Source organism: Phoenix dactylifera, chromosome 13 (assembly GCF_051530095.1).
Source record: "Phoenix dactylifera cultivar Ajwa chromosome 13, Ajwa_hap1_PhDact_Kaust_v1.1, whole genome shotgun sequence".
NCBI lineage: Eukaryota > Viridiplantae > Streptophyta > Magnoliopsida > Arecales > Arecaceae > Phoenix > Phoenix dactylifera.
The window spans coordinates 26578001-26601341 of record NC_143202.1 but is presented as its reverse complement, the minus strand read 5'-3'; the positions used below and the strand labels follow the sequence as shown (position 1 = coordinate 26601341).

Here is a 23341-nt window from a genome sequence, read left to right as displayed (position 1 = left end):
GAAATCGAAACCAAAAAACTAAAACCGTCTCCCTTCGTGCTAGGGTTTGTAGCAATATGGCTATGGATGGTCCACATTATGTCAGATAGGAGACTAGGATTATCTAATGGTCATTCTCATAGAGTTAACAATTTAGATTTATACTAAATAAAAATAGTATTAAGGATATTAAATACTGGTACGTTCTGTTTTGGGTAAGGTTTTGCATACAATATTAGTGAATGATTTTTTACTTTTTAAACGCATCAACAAAACTCTCCCTATTTAATTTTGGTCAAAACCACCCATTCAGTTAGTTCGGAGACGGATGAAATATCCAAATATTCATCCTTATTGGCATCCCTAATTTTCTAACTTTCGATACCTCTTCTCATTTTTATTTCTTTATCTCAGAGATTGATTTTACTATCTTTTCTAATTGTGCAATTGATCAAAAATATGAGTTTCCTGCAATATTTTTTTCCCTTTTGTAATTTTTTTATCTCTCTAAAAATAGGGCTTCCTGTGTGTGACATTTCTATTTCTTTTATCTAATGATTATTTCTTATTTTTGTCAACAAAATTCTATAGCCAATGCTTCCAATAATTATCTATATAAATAAAATTTCCTTTGGGTAGCATAAATAATTTTCTTTATTAGTTGCCAAAAGTTCTCTCTAAAATAAACTAGTTTTAGTGGTTAAATTTAAAACTCTATTTCCTTTTTGGTGAGCTTCTAACTCCCATTTAACTTTCTTTCAAGGCTTCCTATATGAAAGAACAGTAATCCATTCCTATTGTTCCACTTATCAATATATCAATCAAGCATACCTTATACATAAAAAGAAAATATTTGTAGCGCCCATTAGCACGCACGCAGGTGGTACATTGTGGACTCTAGATATGGATTTATCTAGAACATTTCATGATATTTTATTTTTTAATTTTATTGAGTGTGTCCGAACTCGTGTAGTTTGACATATCCGTCGTAACCAAAAAAAAACAAAAAAATTTTAAATCTACTTTATTTTGATTTGGCAATCTCGAGGATGATCATCTACCACCAGCAACATGAAGGGTGAGATCAAATCATACGTGTAGCAGCGGTAATTATTCCCCAGTCCACAGTCTCTAATATTAAGGACGAAACGCACCGATTCATGCTTTCGAGTCTCCGACCACGGGATTTAATTCATTTCCTTGGAGCAATGTGCCGCCGCGAGCACCGGGCGGTGCCCGCACGCCACCGGGCCGCCGAACACGCGGGTAGCGGGACCCACGCGGCTCGTGTCGGAGCTTGAGTCAACGCTCGGGAGCGGGGAACCAGCTGGCCGGCGAGACCGACCCATTTGCGATTTGACCGGGTTCAATTTGAGCGCTTGGATTACTCCCTACGGTAACAAAAGCTTTATTGGAAATAGACCAAATGATGGGATCTTGATGCTGTGTACTGGTCGAGCCCAAGGATTTGTGTTAATTTTTGCTAACAAAAAAAAAAAAAAATGATGTTATGGGGCACATCATTACCATGCGTATGACGGCTAGTATGGCTTGGAGAGGGTGTTGAATGTTGAGTAATTAAACATTAAGTAGCATTGGATCCAAGCAATTTCTTCTATGTGCTCAAAACCGCGTTCTAATGTATTTTACTTTCCAAAATATGCTCAACATGGCTGCAAGTAGTCAAAAGTTCTCCTCGGTGTGGAGGATTTTCAAATATTGTAGAAAGATTCCTGCCGTTTCATGTTTATGAATAATTTTTATTGATACATGATAGCAGGATGTGATTGGAAGCGGTTTCCAAGTTCTGTTCAAATCATACACTGCATGCTACCATGTTGGTTGTGGAAGGCTACGAGTGCCTCATCAATACATCGCATTGTTCTTAGTAATTAGAGGTATTAATGACAATTTGTGATGAATATTAATTATTTGCAAGTAAAATCGATGTGAGAAAAAAAGTTAGAAGACTCCAAACCAAGTGTTTGATAATCAGGATAGAAAATATTAATACTCGAAGCAGTAGAGAAAAGAAATTTATTCAGACCAACAAGCAGGAGCATTCATTGCGTGGAAGTTTCAATGTCAACACTTTCCTGTTATACCAGTTTTTTTTTAGAATACCAAGGGCTTTATTTTCCTTAAAATAAAAAAGGCACTAGATTTCAGAAGAGTCTGACTTGGAAAAGTTTTTGAAATAGAAAATAGTTAATTTTTTATAATCAAGTTCATGCCACTTATGGTAGCTCCTCCGAGTGAAATTCATAGATGACTACGGAAGATGCGGGTGGAAAGTTCGTCAGAAAGCTACAGTCCTGCCCATGGAAATCCAGATTAGCAAACCAGGCAGCCAGCTAATAAATGAACTGTCGACCCAGTGACTTCACGTGGTTGTTTCTTCGTTTGCAACGTAAGAGCCATAAACAAAGGCATGTGAAACTGAAGGCCAGCCCTCCCTTACCTTACGGCATGCAGCACGCAATACCAAGCCAAAAGGGCCAAAAAAAAAAACAGAGGAAGCCCATCCCCCACTCCCCACCTATTCTCTTCCCAGCTATCATCGCGGTCCAAAGGAAGGAAAGAAGAAAACGTGGCGTGACCGTCGGTGGGGGCGCAAGGAAACTTTGCCCTCCCAGCGCAGAGAAGTAGAGAAGAAAGAGAGATAAAAAGCGGGAATAAGAAGAACAGAGCAGTCTCAATACAGGGGAGATCCAGAGGTAATACGAGATGCACGCGAAGACGGACTCCGAGGTGACGAGCATCGCTCTGTCCTCTCCGACGAGATCCCCCCGGCGGCCAGTGTACTACGTCCAGAGCCCGTCGCGGGACTCGCACGATGGGGAGAAGACGACCACGTCCTTGCACTCTACTCCAGTCCTGAGCCCGATGGGCTCGCCACCCCACTCCCATTCTTCCGTGGGTCGCCATTCACGAGAGTCGTCCTCCAGTCGGTTCTCGGGCTCGCTGAAACCGGGATCGAGGAAGGTTACCCCTAACGATGGGACCAGAAGGGGTGGCCGCCACAAGTCTTGGAAGGAATGCGCCGTCATCGAGGAGGAAGGCCTTATTGAGGACGAGGAGGACGCCAAGGGCCTCCCACGTCGTTGCTACGTCCTCGCCTTCATCTTGGCTTTCTTTGCCCTCTTCTCTTTCTTTGCTCTAATTCTTTGGGGCGCAAGCCGGAATCAGAAGCCTGAAATCGCCATGAAGGTGAATTTCTCAGCATGTCGTTATGATACATATACATACATTGGATATTTATGACAATACTTTCTTCTCTTCTCTAGAGTATTACGTTCGAGAATTTTTTCATCCAAGCCGGCAGCGATGCCTCGTTCGTGCCCACCGACATGTCGACGCTGAATTCTACTGTTCGAATGACATACCGCAACACCGGTAGCTTCTTCGGAGTCCATGTGTCATCGACGTCGCTGGATCTCAGCTACTACCAACTCACGCTGGCCAGTGGAACTGTGAGCGATCTCGTTCCTCTGTTATCTGTCATCAAAGCTTACATCCTATAAGTTTTGGTGCTAATTATTAATCTTCCTCTCGTGCTATATTTTTTAATAGATAAACAGCTTCTACCAACGTAGGAAGAGCCAGAGGAACCTCCATGTGGTGGTGACGGGCAGCAAGGTCCCTCTCTACGGTGGCGGAGCGAGTCTTAGCGCCACCCCGGCGAAAACCAACAGCCAGCCCGTGCCCCTGACGCTTAGCTTCAGGGTGAGATCAAAAGCCTATGTGTTGGGGAAACTGGTCAAGCCCAAGTTCTACACCAACATTCAGTGCTCGGTTGTGATGGACAGGACCAAGCTTGGCAAACCCGTCTCTCTGAAGAAAGCTTGCCAGTACGATTAGAAGAAAGAGATAGGGATGGAGAAAAGAGATCAGAGTTGATTCCTTCATGTCATTCATTTTTCTTTAGTCTTGTGATCACATCTCTCTCTCTGGGCAGTTGCCTCTGGGACGCCAGGTTGGAAGGCGTGACTTTTGGGCAGGGACCAGTGGATGAGATAATAAAGTGAGTTACTCTTTTTCCTACATAGGTTTTGTGAACGTTATATATATAGAAATGTATTCAAGGGACAGTTTTTTTGACTTCCTGCATAAATTGAGGTGTGGCCAGTTAGGCAGTCACATGGCGTGTCACTGTGAAAGAATAGTTTTTGGTGGTACATAGACATGTAATCATATATATAATATATAGAGCAAACAGTGGCATAATCTAATGTTGGCAATTAATGGAGTAAATTTCATTGAAGCAGTTTAGGTTTGTTATCAGTCTAATTACTAATGAGGTTTAAGTCTTGAAATGAACACCACATTGGTATTAAAATAACAATGTATAGGTGAATCTAGATGTTGTATTCAATTCAAGGAAGCAGACGGGGGAGAGGGAGAGAGAGAGAGAGAGAGAGGGGCAGAACAAGGTATCACATGCCTTGTTCCCCTTCTCTTTTTTTCTTTTCAATGGTAGCAAAAGTATGCCATCTACTCGGTTTGTAACGAGAACCCCTGCAAGTGCATGATGAGTAGAGCCTATAGAAATCAAGATGCGTCGTGCGCATGGTGCAAAGTATATTTTCTCATTTGTAATAGTCAGTCTTAACTCTTAACTCGATGAAATATTAAAAAAAATTTCTAAACTAATTATCGAGTTAAATTATTTTATTTTATTTTACTATTTTTCTTCTTTAGAAATGAAACATGTGAAAGCCTGTAAAATATTCTGAGAAGATTGTACCTATCTCTTGTGTATCAAAAAGACACCCACCACATATCCGAATCTATCTCTTTGCATGACGTGAAAAATTGGGCACAACTAGACTGTGATGGTTCACCGGAGCCTATAAATTTTATAGGTTTCCGGTATGGGACTAATGTTAATGATCATGTCACATTGTATTTCTGTGCCATGTTAACCTTTTTACGCCCAATTTCAGTTGAGGTTAGGGATGGATCAAGTTGGGACAACTACATGAAATCTCCATTGATATCCAACCCGGCCCGGCATCGACCTAATATCCTTCAACCTGCATCCACCCACATGTTGACCTTTGTAACACTTGTTCCAGACAACCCTCATATTTCATGAGACGAATAAAACAGCAGACTGAATTGTCTTGTTTGTTGTCCGGCATTCTAGGGACTTTATCTGGACGACTATAGCAGATGTACCCTCCTCTTTGTACTTTTTACCTTCTTTTGATCTAGCAGGCTGTACCTACGTTAGAGTTATATAAAATGCCGTTCTATATAAGCTCTTCTCCATCCTCCCCCACTGGAAAGCCAACCCTAATTGGAGTTTAGTCGCTGGATTTCTCTTCGATTCTTCCATGATCGTTAACCGTGTCAGCATTACCGCCGTGGCCCATCATCGCTGGAAGCCAAGTGAGAACCCGACAACTTTAGATCGACTTTCTTCTCCCTCTTCCGTGACCTTTGGAAGCTCGATTCTGATCGATGATCGCCAGAATTTGACCGAAAAGGGGCAAAGCCACTATTTTCCCTGTTTTTGGAAAGCGAGCTCTTTTTGCTTCTGATTCTGGTAGGTTCAGTCTTCGATTTTTGTCATTAAGGCCTCCCTCTGTTCCTTCGCAGCGGCATGTAGCCTTGGCCAACGTTCTGGCCGTCAGAGCACCTCAATTTTGAAATTTAAGGGGTCGAAACTTCTGTTTCTGATGGTTTAGGCGCCAACAACCACCGGCCGCCGCCAGATGGTTTCCGATTGTTTTTACTGATCCGAAGAATTAGTTGAACTCTAAGATTTATCACGAAAAAGTAATTAAAGATGAGATTTTAACATCTTTATTTAGACTAGATTTTGTTTAGAGCTGATGCAAAATTTTGAAATTTTATTGGTTTTTATAAAATTTTTAATTTCGCTATTTAATTAGATTTTGAATGATATTATTTAAATTATTTTCGCCACCTGATTTTGACATCATATTGAGATGCCTTACATACTCGTGGAAAGAGTTTTCTATGAGTGTGCATCAGTTGCTGCATCTTCCAGCTCATGATCTCGAGTCAGAGACGTGATAGATACGGTACAAAATCTTTTCGGTATACTAAATATCGATACACCACTTATACCGAATACCAATACCGAACCGGTACAGTAAGCTCTGCACTATTATCTCAGGCTTGTACGGCGAACCATGCTCTCTGGTTTAAAATTGGACTCGGTAGCCTGGATGCTTCGTGGCTGTTTATTGCACCAAGAGGCTCCTGTTATTTGCATATGAACACTTCTGGTGCCATGTTAGATGACAATCCGCCTAACCATCCACATGGACATATCATCAATGCCATCTCCCTTCGCCACCCATGAAAGCTGGTATAGTCAATGCTCCCATGCCTCCTCGCCCATCTCAACACCCACACCAACGTCATGCACGGCTTCACCACCATCTCTATTCTGATGGCAAACAGTACAGCGAGCAAGAGTTTTCAGTCGACTGTCGAGATAAACCTGGAAGACAGGGTTAGTGAGGTTGGCTTTTCATATTGTTTAAGCCTTTGCACCACGAACACGAGTTAATACTATCTAAAGGAGGATACGAAAAGTTTCTGCTTGGAGCTTAAATATAAGAAATAGAGCCCTCACCGTATTGCACGAGTTCAGATTGATAACTCTGCCACCAAATGTATCCACCTAAAATTCCAAAGTATTTCTCAGATGGTTTGCAAGTTTCTTTCTCGTTTCAAAGCTGCGAGCTCTATGAACTCCCTCTCTCTCTCTCTCTGTGGCCACATGCAACTACTGAAATCTCTTTATACCTCATCAAACATCCAGACCACCTAAACCATCGGTTTGCCACGAAGAAAATCCACTTTCATAGCATACACTACAAGAACAGAGACACCCTACACAACCGGAAGAAAGACAAATTTCATATCAATAATCACGGCAGTCCCATTCCTTGCACAGATTTTGTACTGACCAAAATGCGATAAAAGAATACTTGAAACCAGTGCAAGTTACAAACAACTTCAAAGTCATGACCTGAATAAGGGAAGAAAATTATACACCTATATAAATACTGAAGCACCCTTCTAATAAGCAATAATCTAATGGTGAACACAAATCTATACAACTATATTAAAGGGGAGTTCGTATCTCCTCAATGTGTGCTATGTATCAGTTATTTAGAGTGCCACATTTCCGATGTTCGGACTGACTCATCGATGAGAAGGAGGGTAGACGGCGACATGGTCACCCATCCTACCAAGCGTGGCTCGGAGCGGGAGGAGAGGGCAGCATGGCCTGAACACTACCACCACCATACCCCTACAGAAGAAATTAACAGTTGCACCCAGTGACTTTTATCAAAGCAAATGGATGCAATAAGACTTCCTTTTTCCTAACCTAATATTGAGATGGCATTAATGCGTATATACAAATAGGAGCTCGAGCCTAATGTTGAAATCACTGCTTGTCCCAAAAACTTAAGCTGATAGAATAAGATAGATTTATTTATATATTTTATATTTTCTTCCACTCTCTCTCACATGTGGGCCGGACTTTCGATACGAAGTTAAAATCACCATTTCTTCCAAAAGCTTAAACTGAAAGTAGATTTATTTATATATTTTATATTTTCATATACCTCACTCCCACAGCTTCATGTATCTAATAAGCATCCTCTGCACGCTTAACAAAATTCAGGAAACAAAGCGCCATAAGAACATATATATCCTTTAGACTATCTTCCCTATAGATGTAACTACTCTGCTTCCCTATCTTCAACATCCTTCCCCTCTTTTTTCGTTCTTCCTTTTCATTTCTCACAACTTACCATGTAATTACCTTCTTTATATTTTAATAAAACATGGGGGAAGTGTCTCACTTCCTCCATTTCGCATCAACAATATTCTGGAAATCAAACTCATGAAGAGCTGTTAACCAAACCGAGAAACCCTATCACAGCCAGCAAAATGGACTCCGTACTAGCTACTACCCAAAAGTCAAGAGTGTTCCATGCTAATAACTTGCCAATCAATTAAAGGGAAAAGTGAACAATGGATCACTAGCTAGGTGCTCTGGAAACAGAGCACTACAAGCTTTGTGGTCTCACAGAAATGCCTCATTATATCTTCCACAGTCCCACCCTTTCAACTTTTCTTGTCCTTCTTGCCGCGTCCTGTAATCCATCAATTCCGCAGGACTGTATCACTTTTTCATCCCACATTCAAACCACTAGCTCCTAGTTTCAAGTACGAATCCCTCCACTACTCCACACCATATCCATGCTTCCAAATTATTACCTGCAGTGAGCCACGACTACCACCAGAAGCGAGACCAGATGGGCGCTGCCATATTCCAAGCTTGTTCCCATCAGGAAAAGTGAAATGGTCAAGCCATACAAGAACTTTAGGTGACCATAATATATCAAGAATCCAGAATGAGATCAAGGTCCTGATGCCTAAACCACTTGGACACATATCATCACTCTCAAAAACAAGCAAAGAGAACAACATATCTTATCCACCACCATTGCATACTTTAAGATATCCTCCTTAATGATGTAGCGATGTACCACTAATTGCACTTCCACACCTTAATCTCTATGATCATAAGCAATAGGTCACAAAGATGCTCTACATGCAAACCCCAACTATGTTCTCACCATGGTAGCTAAAAAAATTGAAATGCAAAAGATTTGACAATACCTTGATAGATGAACCATATTCTGCATCCATCCACAACAACCAAATATTACAGCCATTTAAAACAGCATTCCAAATCAGATCCGGTCCCAATCCAACACATGAGCCATAAGGGTAGGAAAAAAATAATTGCCGTTAAAAAAAAAAGAGAGGCAAATCAACGTTCCTCAAACAACAATATAAGAAAAACCAATCTCATTCCGAATACTAAGAGCAAATACATATAAAATAAAAAAGCAACCATATCAGATCCGTCGTCCACCAATATCCGTCCACCATGGCCCAACCAGATCGACATAACACTTAGATATATCCACTAGAATCACTACTAATAGCAAGAACAGAGCAAATAGAAACAGGGGACTTAGTCGCCGGCATGGAATGGGATAAAAAGAAGGATCTTCTTGTTTTGTGTTTTATTTCGGGTTTTTGTGTTCACCTCCGGCAGCGGGTGATTGCGCTGCAGCCGCGATGGTAGGGGCGGACGGGGCCGCGGGCGCGGTAGCAGTTGTGGGTGTAGTAAGAGCGGCCGGAGCGAGGCGGACACGGCACCCGGTTGGCCGATAGCGCCCCGTAGGAGATGTAGTACCGGATCCGGTACCAGAACAGAGCCCTCCTGTTGCGGTTCGCCGCCTCTTCAAGCTCTTCTTCGTCTACCTCATGGCCGAACGGGTAGGAGGAGGAAGAAGAGTACAAGGAGGTGGTGGTTGGCCACTCCATAGCGTCGGTCATCAGCCGCAAACTGGTGTCATCTGCCTGCGCCTCCACCACAGCCACATTGTAGGTAGAAAAGGAGAGGAAGAGGAGGAGAGAGAAGGAGAAGAGGTTTGGGAAAGCCATTGGAGGAGAGGCTGGAGGTGGTGACTGGAAATGAGAGAGAGAGAGAGGTGGTCACATGCACATGTCGCTATGTATGTGGGTTTCATTGTGGATTTTTTTAGGAGGGGGGGGGGGGGGGAGGGGGATCGAAGCTGGGAGAAACAGGGGTTATCGATCGGCTTCCTGTCCTGTTGCATCCTCTGATGGTGTTTGATGACGTGGTTTGTTTCTATTTGTCAAAAGTGAATCTAAGCGAGTTACGAGGGTGGGGCCTGTCCGACGTTGGTTGTGAATCTTTTACTCACGGGGTACGTGGAGGGGTGATAATCATAGAAATGAAGTATGCTGTTGGAGACGAAGCAGCGGACAGGTGAGGGGAAGGGATCGCGGCATTGGATTTCGTGCCCCTCAATTCTGGACATAAGTGCTATCTTAGCGAGATCCGGGCACCGCCTCTTTTGTCGTTTTAACCATCTTTCCGTGAAACGGAAGAGGAACCGCGGGAAACGAAGAAGGTATGGTCGCGGGTGGAGGTGAGTAGACCGTGACGCCGGAGCTCCGACGGACTCCGTTTTACGTCACCTCGGCAGGCGGCACGCGACGAACCGTGGATCTGAAGGTGGATGTTGTCTTTAGATACGGTTGGACACGTGGGGCATTGCTGATCGCCCGTTCTCTGACCTGATCACGAGTTGCCGAGCTGGCATTCGGAAGGACGGAGCACAGGACGCTCGTGATGGAGCGGCTCGGTGCATTATGAGTATGGGCCCAGCTGCTGCCCAACCTAAGGAGTAAATGATAAAATGAATGAAGGTTGCACCGCAATCACAATAGCTAGTCCTGTTTCTATCCCTTTTGTGCCATCCCAAGCTTCTATACTCTCGTCAATCCAAACTAATTTTTGCAATTTCAGAATCGATCTCTATGATTCCACCTACCAATCAACCAGGCTTTAAGTCTTTCGCTGGTCGCTCATGTTTGTCGTGTAATTTTATGGATAGCTGAGATCTGATTTATGATGCATGTTTTTGTCTTTACAAGGTGGCATAGTTTAACAAATATTATTGTCACCGAATCCAAACCGAAATCGGAGCGCAGCTCAGTTTACTCTAAAATCGGCTGGAGGCGATTTCAGCAAACTAGTTGACGTGTCGAGTGCCGGTCTCCTCTGCTGGTCGTCTGTAAAAAGTTTGCTTGCTGAAGAGTTTCCGACGAAAAATTCTCTGATGTTTAAGCCAAAATAACAAAGTAACAGTTTAGAAGGAAGAGGATTTCAACAGAGAATGACTCTACGAGTAGTATTGTATATGTATCTCAGGTCCCCTGAACTACCCTTCTATATAGAGGGCTCGCGTGTCATGGAAGTCAGTCTGTATAAACTGTGTGCAGTGCTAATCTGATGCAGAGTGCAGTACTACCATAACTTCAGACTGCTATAGCTGTTGGTGATTAATACTGTCAGTCCTTGTCAACACGTGCTGATTGTTCTCTTCGGCTCGAGCTGAAGGCGTTCACCTCGGTTTATATCTGAGATCAAAAAGATCGGTCGCTCGAGGTGCCCAATATTTTTCTCTATTAGATAGTGTTATTTTATTATATTTTATAAAATAAGATCACGACCCCAAACCTATGAGACTGATCAGGAATCTTCTCAATTAAACTTCCCAATACAAATAATTAATGAACTCAGACATAAAATATTTATCCTTTCTTTTCCACGCCATCCGTCTAACGATGTTTTTAATATAGGTAGTTTGTTCTCAACATTTGCCCCACAAATGTGCGGTAAATGAGAAATTGTGGCTGGGAAGCTGTAAGTTGGTCGACTCTGCCTTTCGCAGCCACGCAGCTTTCCTCTCCCCTGTCTGGACTAACGAGAAAAAGCATCCTGACTCCCGAAATGCAGGCCCTGGAAGAGCAACACCATTGATGGCCGATGTGGTTCTTTGATCGCAAACTCCTGAATGGAAGCACAAGAAAGGAAACAACTTGGTTATGAATTGTGAGATTATTGTACATAATATTTCTCAGGGTATTCAAAAAATAGCCCTGTATTACATTAATTTGTAAAGCACGAGTGAATACATCGACAAGCAGCAATCCAATAAATATTTTACAATGCTGTCAATTGAGGTGATACAAGAGAAGTATATTAGAAGCAATCATCCAGTAGAATCCTGCCTCTGACCAATGAGAATTCCAATCCACATCGAACTCAATGATGGAGCTCAACTATCAGAATCGTTGCTTTCTTGGTGAGATAAAGATTTGTCAATGGCTGTCACATAAACAGACTTAGGGAGGGTACCAGTCATGCTGTTGAGCATCTCCCCATCCTTGAACAGCAAGACTGTTGGAATTCGGTTGATATCATGAGAAACTGCAACTTGTGGGTAGTCATCCGTGTTTAGCTTATAACATTTGATTCTTCCAGCATAATCCCGTGCTATTTCGTCAATCACACGGTGGACCATCCTGCAAGGTCCACACCATGAAGCCCAAAACTCCACAAGAACGGGTATATCACTGGCCAGAACAGATTCATTCCAACCACATGCAGTGATGGCCTCAGCTGTGGAAAAATGAATAGGACATTACTAATATGGAATACGAGATAAAAGGCAATGCTTATTTTGATATTTCAGTGGCTTGAGTTTATGAAGCTGAAGTTATTTGTAGACATATTCAGAAACAACATTGCAGCTCCAAGGAGTCCCTGTTTGAGAACAGAACTCAAGGTTGAAATAAAGTGTCGAATAACCAAACTATTAGCTTGACATTTCACCAAGAAACAAATCAATTAACATAGGAAAGAAATGGTAGCTGGACCAAATAATAGGATCCAACTAACGGGATTTTGTTTCAAGAAATTCGTACACTGATCTATATTTCATTTTTCTTTTGGTTCATGCTTGTCGAAGAAGATCTTATGCTGTTGCAGATCTCTGTCCACTATTTGGTTCCACCTAGTACTTCAATAGCAAATTCAATATAATGAAGTATTGACATATCATCAGGAAGCAATCATCTTTAACAGTTGTAGACAATTCACCTCCATTAATTCAAAATTGCAAAATTGGGGCTCATTTTTAGGTAGTAACTTTACCAAAAAGAACCTGGAACAGCAAAACTTTAATGCGTAAATTCACATTATAGGAGTACATGAATCCAAAAGTGAAATCTCCAACTTACGGGTAAGTTGAAAACCAAAAATCGCAGAATTACCAACCCATAAAGACTCAACCTAGTTCACCCGTATCCATGATGCAATATGCATGATGATCCACCACCTTAACAATAAAAAAATAACCAGCCAAAAATATATGTGAAAAAACGTTGCTGTTATAGGACAAAGATAATACACACTATGCGGCAATTGATAATAGTGGGGTTCTTGATACCAGACAACTCAATCACATAATCAATCAGAAAACAGGGCCTCAATCTGACACTTCAGCCAACAAATCAGCCATAAGTGGAATTCACATAAGAGCTAAAAATTTAAAATTTGATTTTTTTCTGCTTCTTTTAGAATCTTTAATATCTGGCTCATATTCAATATCATGGAAGCTTCTTAAATACTTGTATTTTATCAGTTAACTAAGCCTTCCCGGAGGTTTGTGCATCAGGTTGTTGTCAGCAGCATAGTTTGAAGCCTCAAACTGGATTATAAATCAAATCAACATATATACAAAGAAGCCCATAACACCAGCTAAGACAGAACAAAGCAAGAGAAACTAAGGCACAAGGATTAATTTCTTTAAAGAGAAAAATTCAAAGCTTGACATTTCACCACATTATCTGAACATCTCAAAACCCATCACAGACACAACTATGCTGTTAGGACCGTAGGCGCTGCCATCTTACTAAAACCCGCAGGTGATAGTGAAGGCTTAACCATGGTCTTTAAACAGACCATCCCAAGCGCCCCTCCGGCGTTCGATTGCAACTTGGCCCACACCGGCCTCCGCCAACAATCCCCCCTAGCAAGCAAGCCCTGTTGACTTGGCCCACATTGGCCTCCACCAACAATTCCCCCCCCCCCCCCCCAAGCAAGAGAGTTTTTTTTAATCGCTTATCCTGAGAATCGAACATGTGCCGCTAGCTCTGAAACCACTGTTAGAACCGTAGGCGCTGCCATCTCACTAAAACCCGCAGGTGATAGTGAAGGCTTAACCATGGTCTTTAAACCGACCATCCCAAGTGCCCCTCCGGCGTTCGATTGCGACTTGGCCCGCACCAGCCTCCGCCGTGGGCGAGCCTTGCTGACTTGGCCCACACCGGCCTCCACCAACATATGCCCTGGAATCTAATATTACAAAATAACCAACATAACCTCTAGGCCCTCTACTAGCACAGAAAATTGGAGATTTGAGGCATGAGTTGGTAGTGATCTGTCATTAAGTAGCAAAGTTGTCAATCAAGCATGTGGACAACTAAAGCAACTTTGACATCAAAAACTAGATGCAAGACTTTATAAAACCAATGAACTTTTTGGATTTTGAAATGCTTACTTCAGAAACTTCGAATGGATGCAAACATCAGTCAATTCACGTGAAGGTTACAAAGTAAATAAAACAAAAAATTGTCCTAGACATCTGAACCTGTTAAGCATGTAGAGTGTGCAACGGTGACTAATTAGGTCAATAATCAAATTATGTATGGGTGTGCAACCAAGCATACTATAGCATGTAATACATGCTTAAGGGCTAAAATTGCCAATAAATTTCTGCTATGTTTAGAAAATTAATAACCTAAATATCAAGTTAAAAAAATTAGGTTACAGGTTGGACTTTCTCATACCTTAATCACCTCATTCATCACCTGACAAAACAGGCTTCAGGCATCATGTCAATGAAGAATTTTCTTGCAGCCAAATCAAGCAATATACCATAAGTTAGAACTTGGTCAAGATGCTAGAAGAATATTAACTACTGAATCCTAGAAAACTTCTGAAAATTATGACAAAGAACTAGTGGCTTCCCTCTTGCATTTGTCCCGCACTGATTCAGACAGTGCATTTAAAATGAAATGGGAAAAAAAAGATAAATGCAGGATAACCAATGGTGTTTCTTTTATGAGGTATAAATAGGCATGTATGCATGAACTTACACCCACTGAAAGACAACCGACCTTTTCGAAGAAACATTTCCATAATCAAATTATTCCTAATCACTCTAAATTATTGAGACAAGTGTAGAACAAAAGAAAGACATAATTTTAAATCTAGAAAATCTCTGTTGAACATAAAATTGTGAAGGAAAACACACGGTGGACTAAAATTTCTGCTAGAGTTGCAGCAGCTACTATGCCATTGCCGAATATGTAGCAGATTTGACCTGCATACAAAGTCGCTATATATATGCTGAGCTGAAGCGTGAAATATCACATGCCTAGGAACTTGTTTTTAGGATCTTGGGGCCATTATCTGTGAAAGTCAGAGTATCTTTGCCTTCAAAGCTTGTTGGCCCTTTATCGAGATTATGCCTTTGAAACTTCTGCTCCCTCTCACCTTCTTTGAATGTCTTCCTTCCGATCATGCATTACAACTTTATTCTGACCCTTCAACTCCTCTTTAAAATCTTCATCTTGGCTAGGTGAGCCTTTTTAAGGAATTTCATCTCACTCTCCATGCAAAATGTAGCACATTTTGAGAAATAACCCATATTGTCATGCAAGCAAGACTTGTTAATATGCAAGAACATTAAACCTAAAAAGAGACAATACATTATAATCTCGAGCTTCTTAAGCTTAGATGCAATATCACCAAAAGATGAACATAGATCCACTGACTGTCTCAACCCCAAAATGCTCCCCTTGGATCACCATCCAAATATGTTTGTGTGTGTGTGTGTTTCTTTTGACTGTTTGAGTATATGAATGAATTATTCATCTAATTCTTCCCATATTTCCAACTCATTACAGTCAATTTTGGTGACATATTGTCGCCAAACTGACATATTCTGCCTCTGTAGTTTTATTTTTGATCCTTCTTGTTCTCCTTTTTTTTCCTCGTTTCTTTTTCTCTCTTTTTTCTCTTAGGAACCGACAAGTCTCTAAACCAATTTCACAGAATCATTCCCAATGCAGGAAAAAAGCTATACTCAACAATATCAAAATTGAAGCCCAGCGATAAGAAAAAAATTGATGAACCAATAAAGACAAAGAACATGTAAGAAGAATCAAAGCCAATACCCAGAAACCCTAATCACAACAGCAAGAAAGCCAAGAAAAGACACCATCGAAGCATCTCGATTTCATATCATCAAAAAAGCCATTTTTAATTCCGAGATAGCTTACGGTCGTCGTAGAAGAGGCAGAAGACTTTCCCGCTGCTCGCGCTCGGCCTCCTCCTCCGCCTTCTCTTCGTCATGGAGATGGCGGAAAGCGCTGAAGGGATTCGAACCCTCCACCCCTCCGACCCACCGAAGCCCCATAGAAAAGGGTTCTGGAGAAGGCCCTCTTCTCTAAAGGACGAGACGGAGGCTATAGGATCCTTCGCCATGGGATAGGCGCACGATAAGCAGAGCGGTGCACGATAAGCAACAGCCATGGAGGGGAGGTTGGGTAGTGGGGTTGGGGGTTGGCCGAGAGAGAGAGAGAGAAGGGAATGAGAGGACGGTGGGGCGCGATGCAAAGTGTTCTTGCGTATTAGTTTTAATATGGTGACGTTATGGATAAGAACAGCAAGGATGGAATAAATTTCGTAATTCAATACGATTTCTGATTGGGTTATCTTGGAAGGAACTGGTTAGCTAAAGAAGATTTTGGGAGTGTCGAGAGTGGTTGCGTGCGGAAAATTGGAAGGCGAGTGGTCCACCTCTGGAGTGGTCCAGCACAAGGGGACCATCAATCAGGGACGTCCAAACTTTAGATTATCTCCATCCAAGGGCTGAGATTTCTCATATTTTTCTCTGAAGACTCGTCGTGGAGGATGGAATTGGAAGGAGAGTTGGATTTGGTCATAAACACTAGATTTTTCACAAAAAAAAAAAAGGAGGATGGAAGAAAAATACTGATAGCGCAAAATGATAAAAGACGAAGGACGTGCGCCTGAAGGTATGATGCGAGGGTGGAGATAGCAGAGATGCCGAATTTGTCATCAAAGATTAGAAGGCTGGATTTGTGGTAGTCGAGGGTCGATAAATCTTCGAGCAGACTATGATCGGTGCTGAGGCTAGAGTTGCGTGAGAGGGTGTCTCCTATGCGAGGTGAGTGCTGGGCGCGGACCGTATCGTTTTTGAGGAAAATTCAGCTATGGTGATCGAGTGCATCTAGGATTCGGGCCGTGCTTTTGGGTGGGATGCGACTGATCCATGATATATGCTGACTTTTGAGTGAGTGCACCTTTCATCGGACTATTCATGCGTACAGAAAGGCCAACAGTGCGGTGAACTAGGTAGCATCCTTTGCGGTTCAATATTTCAGAAGTTTCAAGATGACCGCTCCTTAGTCCTGTCTCTTTTGTATTCTCTCATCCTTATGGGTTGCACTAATATCCGTTGCATGTGGGTTGCTGTTGCAAAATAAAATTTAAAAAAAAAGAGAGAGAGAAAGGAAGGAGGAAAAAAGCAGCTTTTGTAGTTTTTTTTTTTTCTTTTTTGCTTAAACGGGTTCTTCAGACAACGTGTGTCCGAATACATCCAAGAAAATCAAAATACACAATCTCACGTAGTGCTAATGGCAGCTCTCTCTCTTTTGCCCACAAGGCGTACCCTGAGTGATGGCCACACATAGTATATCTTTGACCGATGCTCAAAGCCCTCAAATGTGTTGTGAATACCATGTGGCAACATTACAGCAAACAGCTGTTAAGTGCTACGTGTCATTATTAAAGATTGGTAATGACTCGAAGAAGATTCAAAGGATATGCCGAGAATACACGAAGCTGACCATTTGAACAAAATAGGTCAAAAGTGCACGAAAAAGATCAAACATGTACTCCGAACAATTTTAGGTACGCTATAGATTGATTATGGAAGGCTAAGTGTTAGGTAATAATATTAGAAAATACTGGCTTGGTCAATTTAAAATCAGTTACCGGGCAATATAACTTGAAAGCTCGAGGGAAGATTCAAAATTTAAATATAATCGACAGGGAAGAAAATACATAGAATGGTACTAACCAATCCAGACACGCATCAAAATGAAAGAGAAAATACTTATCTTTTAAGTAAAGATAAGTATTTATACGAATCAGATTATCATATTAGTTTTATATTATCTTTACCTGTTTTATCTTGTAGTTATTTTTTCTACCTTTTATCTTTTCTTTTTTTTTTTAGTCAAATTTTCTTTTTGATCTATCTTGAATCTTCAACCTTTCTAAATCGATGGTGCTAATAAAAGTCTTTGAAGTTTAATTCAATTGAACTCAACTATTTCTCTTCTTTGTTCCTATAATTACCTGTGGTATGCCGGCATGGTTATCTGATCAAGCAATCTATCTGTTTTTTTTTTTACGTCTCATCTCAAGAGGAAAACATAATCCTAAATCGACAGACAAGTATTTAACTCAGGCATAACTAAGTTTTCATAGAAATTGCTTTCCATGTTTGCTAGCAGCAAATGAACATCCAAGTTTGCTTATTGTAAACCATAAATACTGCATGGATCTTACCAAAGATTTTTTAATTCAATTCACTCCTTAGAGTGAGGCTATGCATAAATCTAAAGAAAATTTATACATATATATTTTTGCATTAAAATCGCAAAGCTTGTTTGGGAACAATCCACCGGGCCTGGCAGGATTAGGAGGGGATCGGAGTGGAAGAGAGGGAGATAGCACAAGAAGAAAGAAGGAGATCGCCATGGTTGCAGACCCGATTCTAGCTAGATTAATAAAAAGATTCTTCCTTTTTTTTTTTTCTTTTTTGGATTCGATGGAGATTGGGCCTTTGATCCATTGCCCTCTCCCTCTCGTTGTCTCCTCTTCCCTTCTGGCACTCTCTCCCTCTCGGATCGTTCCCAAATAGACCTAGGAGGGTACTAAAACACACCCATCTTATGTTATTGGGCTGAAGCCAACATGCATGGCATGGCCACTATCATAATGAGCACACATGGTCCATTCGCACCATGATGACCCCAGAGAAATCATACCCACAACCAAGCACCTCATTGCGTCTGTGGAAATTTTAGGGTAGCTGATTCTAATTATAATGCTTTTGTTCACACCCGAACAGAGTACGAAGCCAAATTGGACTTCACTTCCAATGATCGGACATCTCCTTGTGCTTGTCTCGATGCGCCAAATTTGTTGAAATATTTGGAAAAAAGAGAAGAAAATTATATTTTTGTCCGTCTGTATACAGAAACAACCTTTATATAGTATTAGGAGGCTGACAAAATTTAATAAGGCCGACTAAGTTTGGCACAATCAATCACAAATCAATGAAGGTGAAGTTTAGTAAGATCAACTAAATTTGGCACAATCAATTACAAATCAATTAAGGTCCTAATCAATTATTTGATTTTAACATCTCCCCTTAAACTCAAGATGATAAAGCGGACTCCAACTTGAGTTTGGAAACAAAAGATCGAAAGATGCCAGGAGGATGAGCTTTGGTAAAGATGTCTGCAAGTTGAACAGCTATGCAAACTGGATCACGAATGTACTGAAAAACTGACGTACTAGATAAAGAGTAAAAGTAGGAGCTGTTGGGGTTTAGAGCAAGACCGCACCTGCCAAGTTTACATTCGTCAAGCTTCTAATAGTATGGTTTGATGCGCTGCTGCTAGGGATTAGAGCAAAACCACGCCTGCCAAGTTTACCTTTGCCAAACTTATGACGGTACGGTTTGACGTGCTGCTGCAAGGGATTGGAGCGAGATTGCGCCTGCCAAGTTTACTCGTCAAGCTTCTGACGATACGGTTTGACGTGCTGCTGCTGGAATTTGGAGCGAGACTGCACCTGTCAAGATTATCCGCTAAGTTTCTGATGGTACGGTTTGATGCACTGCTGCTGGGGTTTGGAGCGAGACTACACTAGCCAAGTTTATCCACCAAGCTTCTGACGGTACGGTTTGACGCACTGCTACTGGAGTTTAGAGTGAGATCACACCTGCCAAGTTTACTCGCTAAGCTTCTGACAGTATAGTTTAGCGCGCTGTATGGTGATCCTCTCCATCTTAAGCAGATGCAGCTGGCCCAATTGGTGTGAGAATCGGCGTCTTCGATGGTGAACTTTGACTCATGCTCAGGATCAATAGGATCCATTGTGCTTCACAGCCTCTGATGGATAATATTTTAAAGAATGAGACCTAGTACTAGCCGGGCCCCAAACTGCATATGGAGTGTTCGACTCATGCCAAACATGTTGAAAAAGAAGAATGAGAGAGGAAGAGTTTTGTATAGGTTTAATATAAAGAGGACAATTTAATGTGAGAGAGAGAGAGAGAGAGAGAGAGAGAGAGAGAGAGTGGGTTAGAACAATTTAATGGAAGGCCACGGAATGTTGAATGGAGAGTGAAAGCACCACGGCAGCCCAATAAATAATTTTTTTAAAGTGAAACAAAAAAATAATAAGAAAATAAAAATAAATAATTAAAAAAGAGAGGAAAAAAGCTAAAATTTTATTAAAATTTTGATGAAAAGATTGGGGCTTTGAAAGTCATCGAGGCCAGAGCCCCGACTGCCCCCCAAACGAGAAGAAAAAATAGAAGATCTACGAGCGATGATAACGACCACGGAAAAGAGGACGACAATAAGGCGGAAAAGAGGATGGCAACAAGTTAGTGGCTCTGCTACCATATTGAAATATTTGAAAAAAAAGAGAAGAGAATTGTACTTCTGCTCGTCTGTTACAATGTACATGAGCAACCTTTATATAGTACTAGGAGGCTCACAAAATTTGGTAAAGCCGACTAAGTTTGATACAATCAATCACAAATCAATCAAGGTGAAATTTAGTAAGGCCAACTAAGTTTGGCACCATCAATTATAAATCAATTAAGGTCCTAATCGGTCATACGATTTTAGCAAAATTAAGGCCCATTTGGCAGAGCTTTTGGTGGGTCAGCAAGTACTTTCTGACTCTCCAAAAATATTATTGGCTGGAATACGGTTGTTTGGCAAAAAAAATCGAAAAGCTGTTTTAGTTTTGCCAAAAAATTGAAAACGTCTACCTGCGAGAAGCACCAAAATAGAGATTATTTTGAAAAGTACTTTTAGCATACATCTGAAAGCTATTTTAGATTTATAAAAGTTTTCGTTTTAGACCAAAATACTAATGATAAAATCATATAATTACAGAAAATGTCCCTTTATATCATATTGGACGAAGAAAGAAATCTGCAGGAGCTCCAATAAACAAGAAACCCTAATCGCCCTTGGCTTTTTGTCTTGCCACATGAGCAAGATATTATCTATTTATTTACCGATCGTTTTGTAAGAAAAAAAAAGGAAACAGTGCCCGGGCGGTCGAGGAAGCCAAATTGGACTCACACTTCTAATGATCGAACATCTCCTTGTGCTTACCTCGACACACTAAACTAAACCATTTCAGTAAATGATGTCGAAGATACCATACTTCGCCTGGCCAAAACCTAGCATTGAATGAGCTTTGCTAATAAAGATGAAATGCTGTTGGAGCCTTATGTGCCAAGAGTTCTTGGGCATCTGTTGAGTTTGGTTGGTAAATTGCAGTCCCTGCTGAAACAACAAGATACTTCTATATCTTTTTTGAAGCAGAAGGTCCTGTTTCATTGTACAAAGAGCTAAAAGAAACAATCTAATTGTTCTAAATTGTACTTTTTCTGAATGCATAGATGTTTGACTTGTTTGCTGATCATTCTGTGACAATATTTTTGGATTCTTAGTGTGATCCACAACTTCTTCGGAATGATCTCCAATGGAAATTTTCTTTTTAGCTTCTTAATCTGCATGCTGAGCTCCAGTTTTTTGCATGGTCCAACCGAAAAAAAAAAAAAATCTATTAAGAATGCTGAGCCATTCAACAAGGTCGCTAAATAGATTGCACTTTTGGTCAATTTCCATTGAGAGCAGGTTCTGGTTAGATGTTTCCAATTTATCCAGTGGAAGTTCGTAGTTTATTGATTATTCAGCATAAAAATTGGGATGGGAACCTATTGGGGGAAAATGGATTGCCCAAAACATGTGGATGTATCGCCGACACGTGACGACGAGCGCAACGGCAGCAACCTAGAAGACGCCCGACCACAGGGGGTCCGACCTGAAGGCGCCCGACCTCGAGGCGCTCGACCTCAGCACGTCCGACCTCAGAGCTCGCGGCCTTGATCTCGGCCAAGCCGAACCCGATCGACCTCAAATTCGAAGAAGATTCGGTCAAAGGACGAAGCAGACTTCTCCACTCCACCGGAAATCAAGCCCCTTTCTTCCTCATTCGGGATCCTATCACGCGACCTCCGCCTGGGCGACTGTCAACAATTAAATGCGCACGATCTCCACGTACCTCCAGCCAGCTCGAAATCTCAAGCCATCCACGGCAACTCATTGACTCACTCAATTACGTTCAGTCATCCACGGCAACTCATTAATTTACACGATCACGCCCAATCATGACGACAACTTATTAATTCGCACAGTCATATCACAGGTAACCCTGTCACCCCTCCTATAAAAGGGAGACTCCCTCTTCTCAGAGAAAGGGGCTTCTGACTTTTGACTTCTATATATAATCTCTCTTTTTCTCCATAAGAAGCCCCCTCTGACTGAAGCATCGGAGGGCCGGCGCCAGAAACCCCGGCCACCAACTTCTTGCAGGTCCCCCGAAGGACGCAGCTCGCCGACGCACCACCTGTCGGAGCTCCTCCTCCTCAGCCAGTGGTCGCCCCCGGGTCTAGTTCCAGCAACAGAACCCATTAAATCACTCTCGCAGTACGCTTTTGGTTTCATGATAGAAGAAATGTTCTAGTGACAGGCAGAACATAGGTAGTGTGCTGCAATGGGAATAAATTTTCTTAATCACTGTCATCAAAGTGACCTTTTTTATGCATGGATTTACGGATGCATCTGGCATCCATAAATCAATCCTATTTGTTCCTTGGGCCATAACCAAGCACATACGAAGTAGGAAATGGTGGTGGTGCTACTCCCTTACCACTTGAAAGGCATCTTCTACAAGTTTTCTAATGGAACAGTTTCTATCCAATGGCTATCAATCCATTTCACATCCTTTCTCTTCAGAACAAACGTGCAGTTCATGTTCAGGAAGCTACAGCAATTGGCATCTCTTACACTTGGTCCCCAAAACTCTTTACTAAAAGTTAAAAGTTAAAGAACATTTGTTTTCTTTTCACTGGAGAACTAGAATTTTGATTTGTTTAGGTGGTTCTCTCCAACCTTTTTTTGGTTTTTTTATCAATTTGGCCATTGCAGCCTGAACCTCCAATGCAAATGTAGCAAGATCTTAGGTTTTTGGGTTTCTACATTTCCTTATTCATGTGAAAGAACAATTCATGAGAGAACTTGAATTTTTGCTGATGGACACATCGAACTCATCCACAAGTGGGATCTATGCACATCCACTGCTTTTATTTGAGCGTTGGTATCCATCAATGTCTTCTTATCCATTACAGCTGTGCAAAGAAACAAAAACAAAAAGTTGATCATGATGTTAATGGCTTATCATGGGGACAAATAAGCTTGTAGCCATAAAAAAAATGCATTTGTATTGGTCTGTGATTGCAGGACTTTGATGACGCATTTGTAGTTCCGCATGAGAGTTGAAGGAAATACTTAGTATTTGTGCTGTTGTCGTTAAGCATGGTCTATCTCGGGTCTCATGCTCCTGTGACGTAGCCAAATTGGATTACTTGTGGTCAAAATTTAACCAGCCATACAATCTCCAAGAGAAATTACTTGTCTGCCCATGGGTGAATGGAAG

General features: G+C 41.5%; 3 protein-coding genes across 3 annotated transcripts; 1 reads left to right on the top strand and 2 right to left on the bottom strand.

Moving 5' to 3' along the window:
* The first annotated feature begins 2371 nt into the window (after positions 1-2371).
* Positions 2372-4246, top strand: LOC103703193 (NDR1/HIN1-like protein 13). The gene is made up of 3 exons (XM_008785966.6): positions 2372-3189; positions 3267-3452; positions 3553-4246. The coding sequence occupies exons 1-3, from the start codon at positions 2707-2709 to the stop codon at positions 3838-3840; spliced, it is 957 nt and encodes a 318-aa protein (XP_008784188.1). The 5' UTR covers positions 2372-2706; the 3' UTR covers positions 3841-4246.
* A 4844-nt stretch (positions 4247-9090) lies between these two features.
* On the bottom strand, positions 9091-9495 carry LOC149751482 (protein RALF-like 34). Its single transcript, XM_089926910.1, has one exon. It carries the CDS (start codon positions 9493-9495, stop codon positions 9091-9093), a length of 405 nt encoding a protein of 134 aa, XP_089783036.1.
* A 1946-nt stretch (positions 9496-11441) lies between these two features.
* LOC103703195 (uncharacterized) lies at positions 11442-16103 on the bottom strand. The gene is made up of 2 exons (XM_008785968.6): positions 15775-16103; positions 11442-12046 (listed from the first exon to the last, which is right to left on the bottom strand). Exons 1-2 carry the CDS (start codon positions 16025-16027, stop codon positions 11703-11705), a joined length of 597 nt encoding a protein of 198 aa, XP_008784190.1. The 5' UTR covers positions 16028-16103; the 3' UTR covers positions 11442-11702.
* Between the last annotated feature and the right edge of the window lie 7238 nt (positions 16104-23341).

Excerpts from the sequence above, each read along its gene's own strand:
- LOC149751482 (XM_089926910.1), bottom strand. The coding sequence starts at position 9,495 with ATGGCTTTCCCAAACCTCTTCTCCTTCTCTCTCCTCCTCTTCCTCTCC.
- LOC103703193 (XM_008785966.6), top strand. The coding sequence starts at position 2,707 with ATGCACGCGAAGACGGACTCCGAGGTGACGAGCATCGCTCTGTCCTCT. Across the intron at positions 3,190-3,266 it reads AGCCTGAAATCGCCATGAAG|AGTATTACGTTCGAGAATTT; the intron begins GTGAATTTCTCA and ends TCTCTTCTCTAG. Across the intron at positions 3,453-3,552 it reads TCACGCTGGCCAGTGGAACT|ATAAACAGCTTCTACCAACG; the intron begins GTGAGCGATCTC and ends ATTTTTTAATAG.
- LOC103703195 (XM_008785968.6), bottom strand. The coding sequence starts at position 16,027 with ATGGCTGTTGCTTATCGTGCACCGCTCTGCTTATCGTGCGCCTATCCC. Across the intron at positions 12,047-15,774 it reads CTGCCTCTTCTACGACGACC|CTGAGGCCATCACTGCATGT; the intron begins GTAAGCTATCTC and ends ATTTTTCCACAG.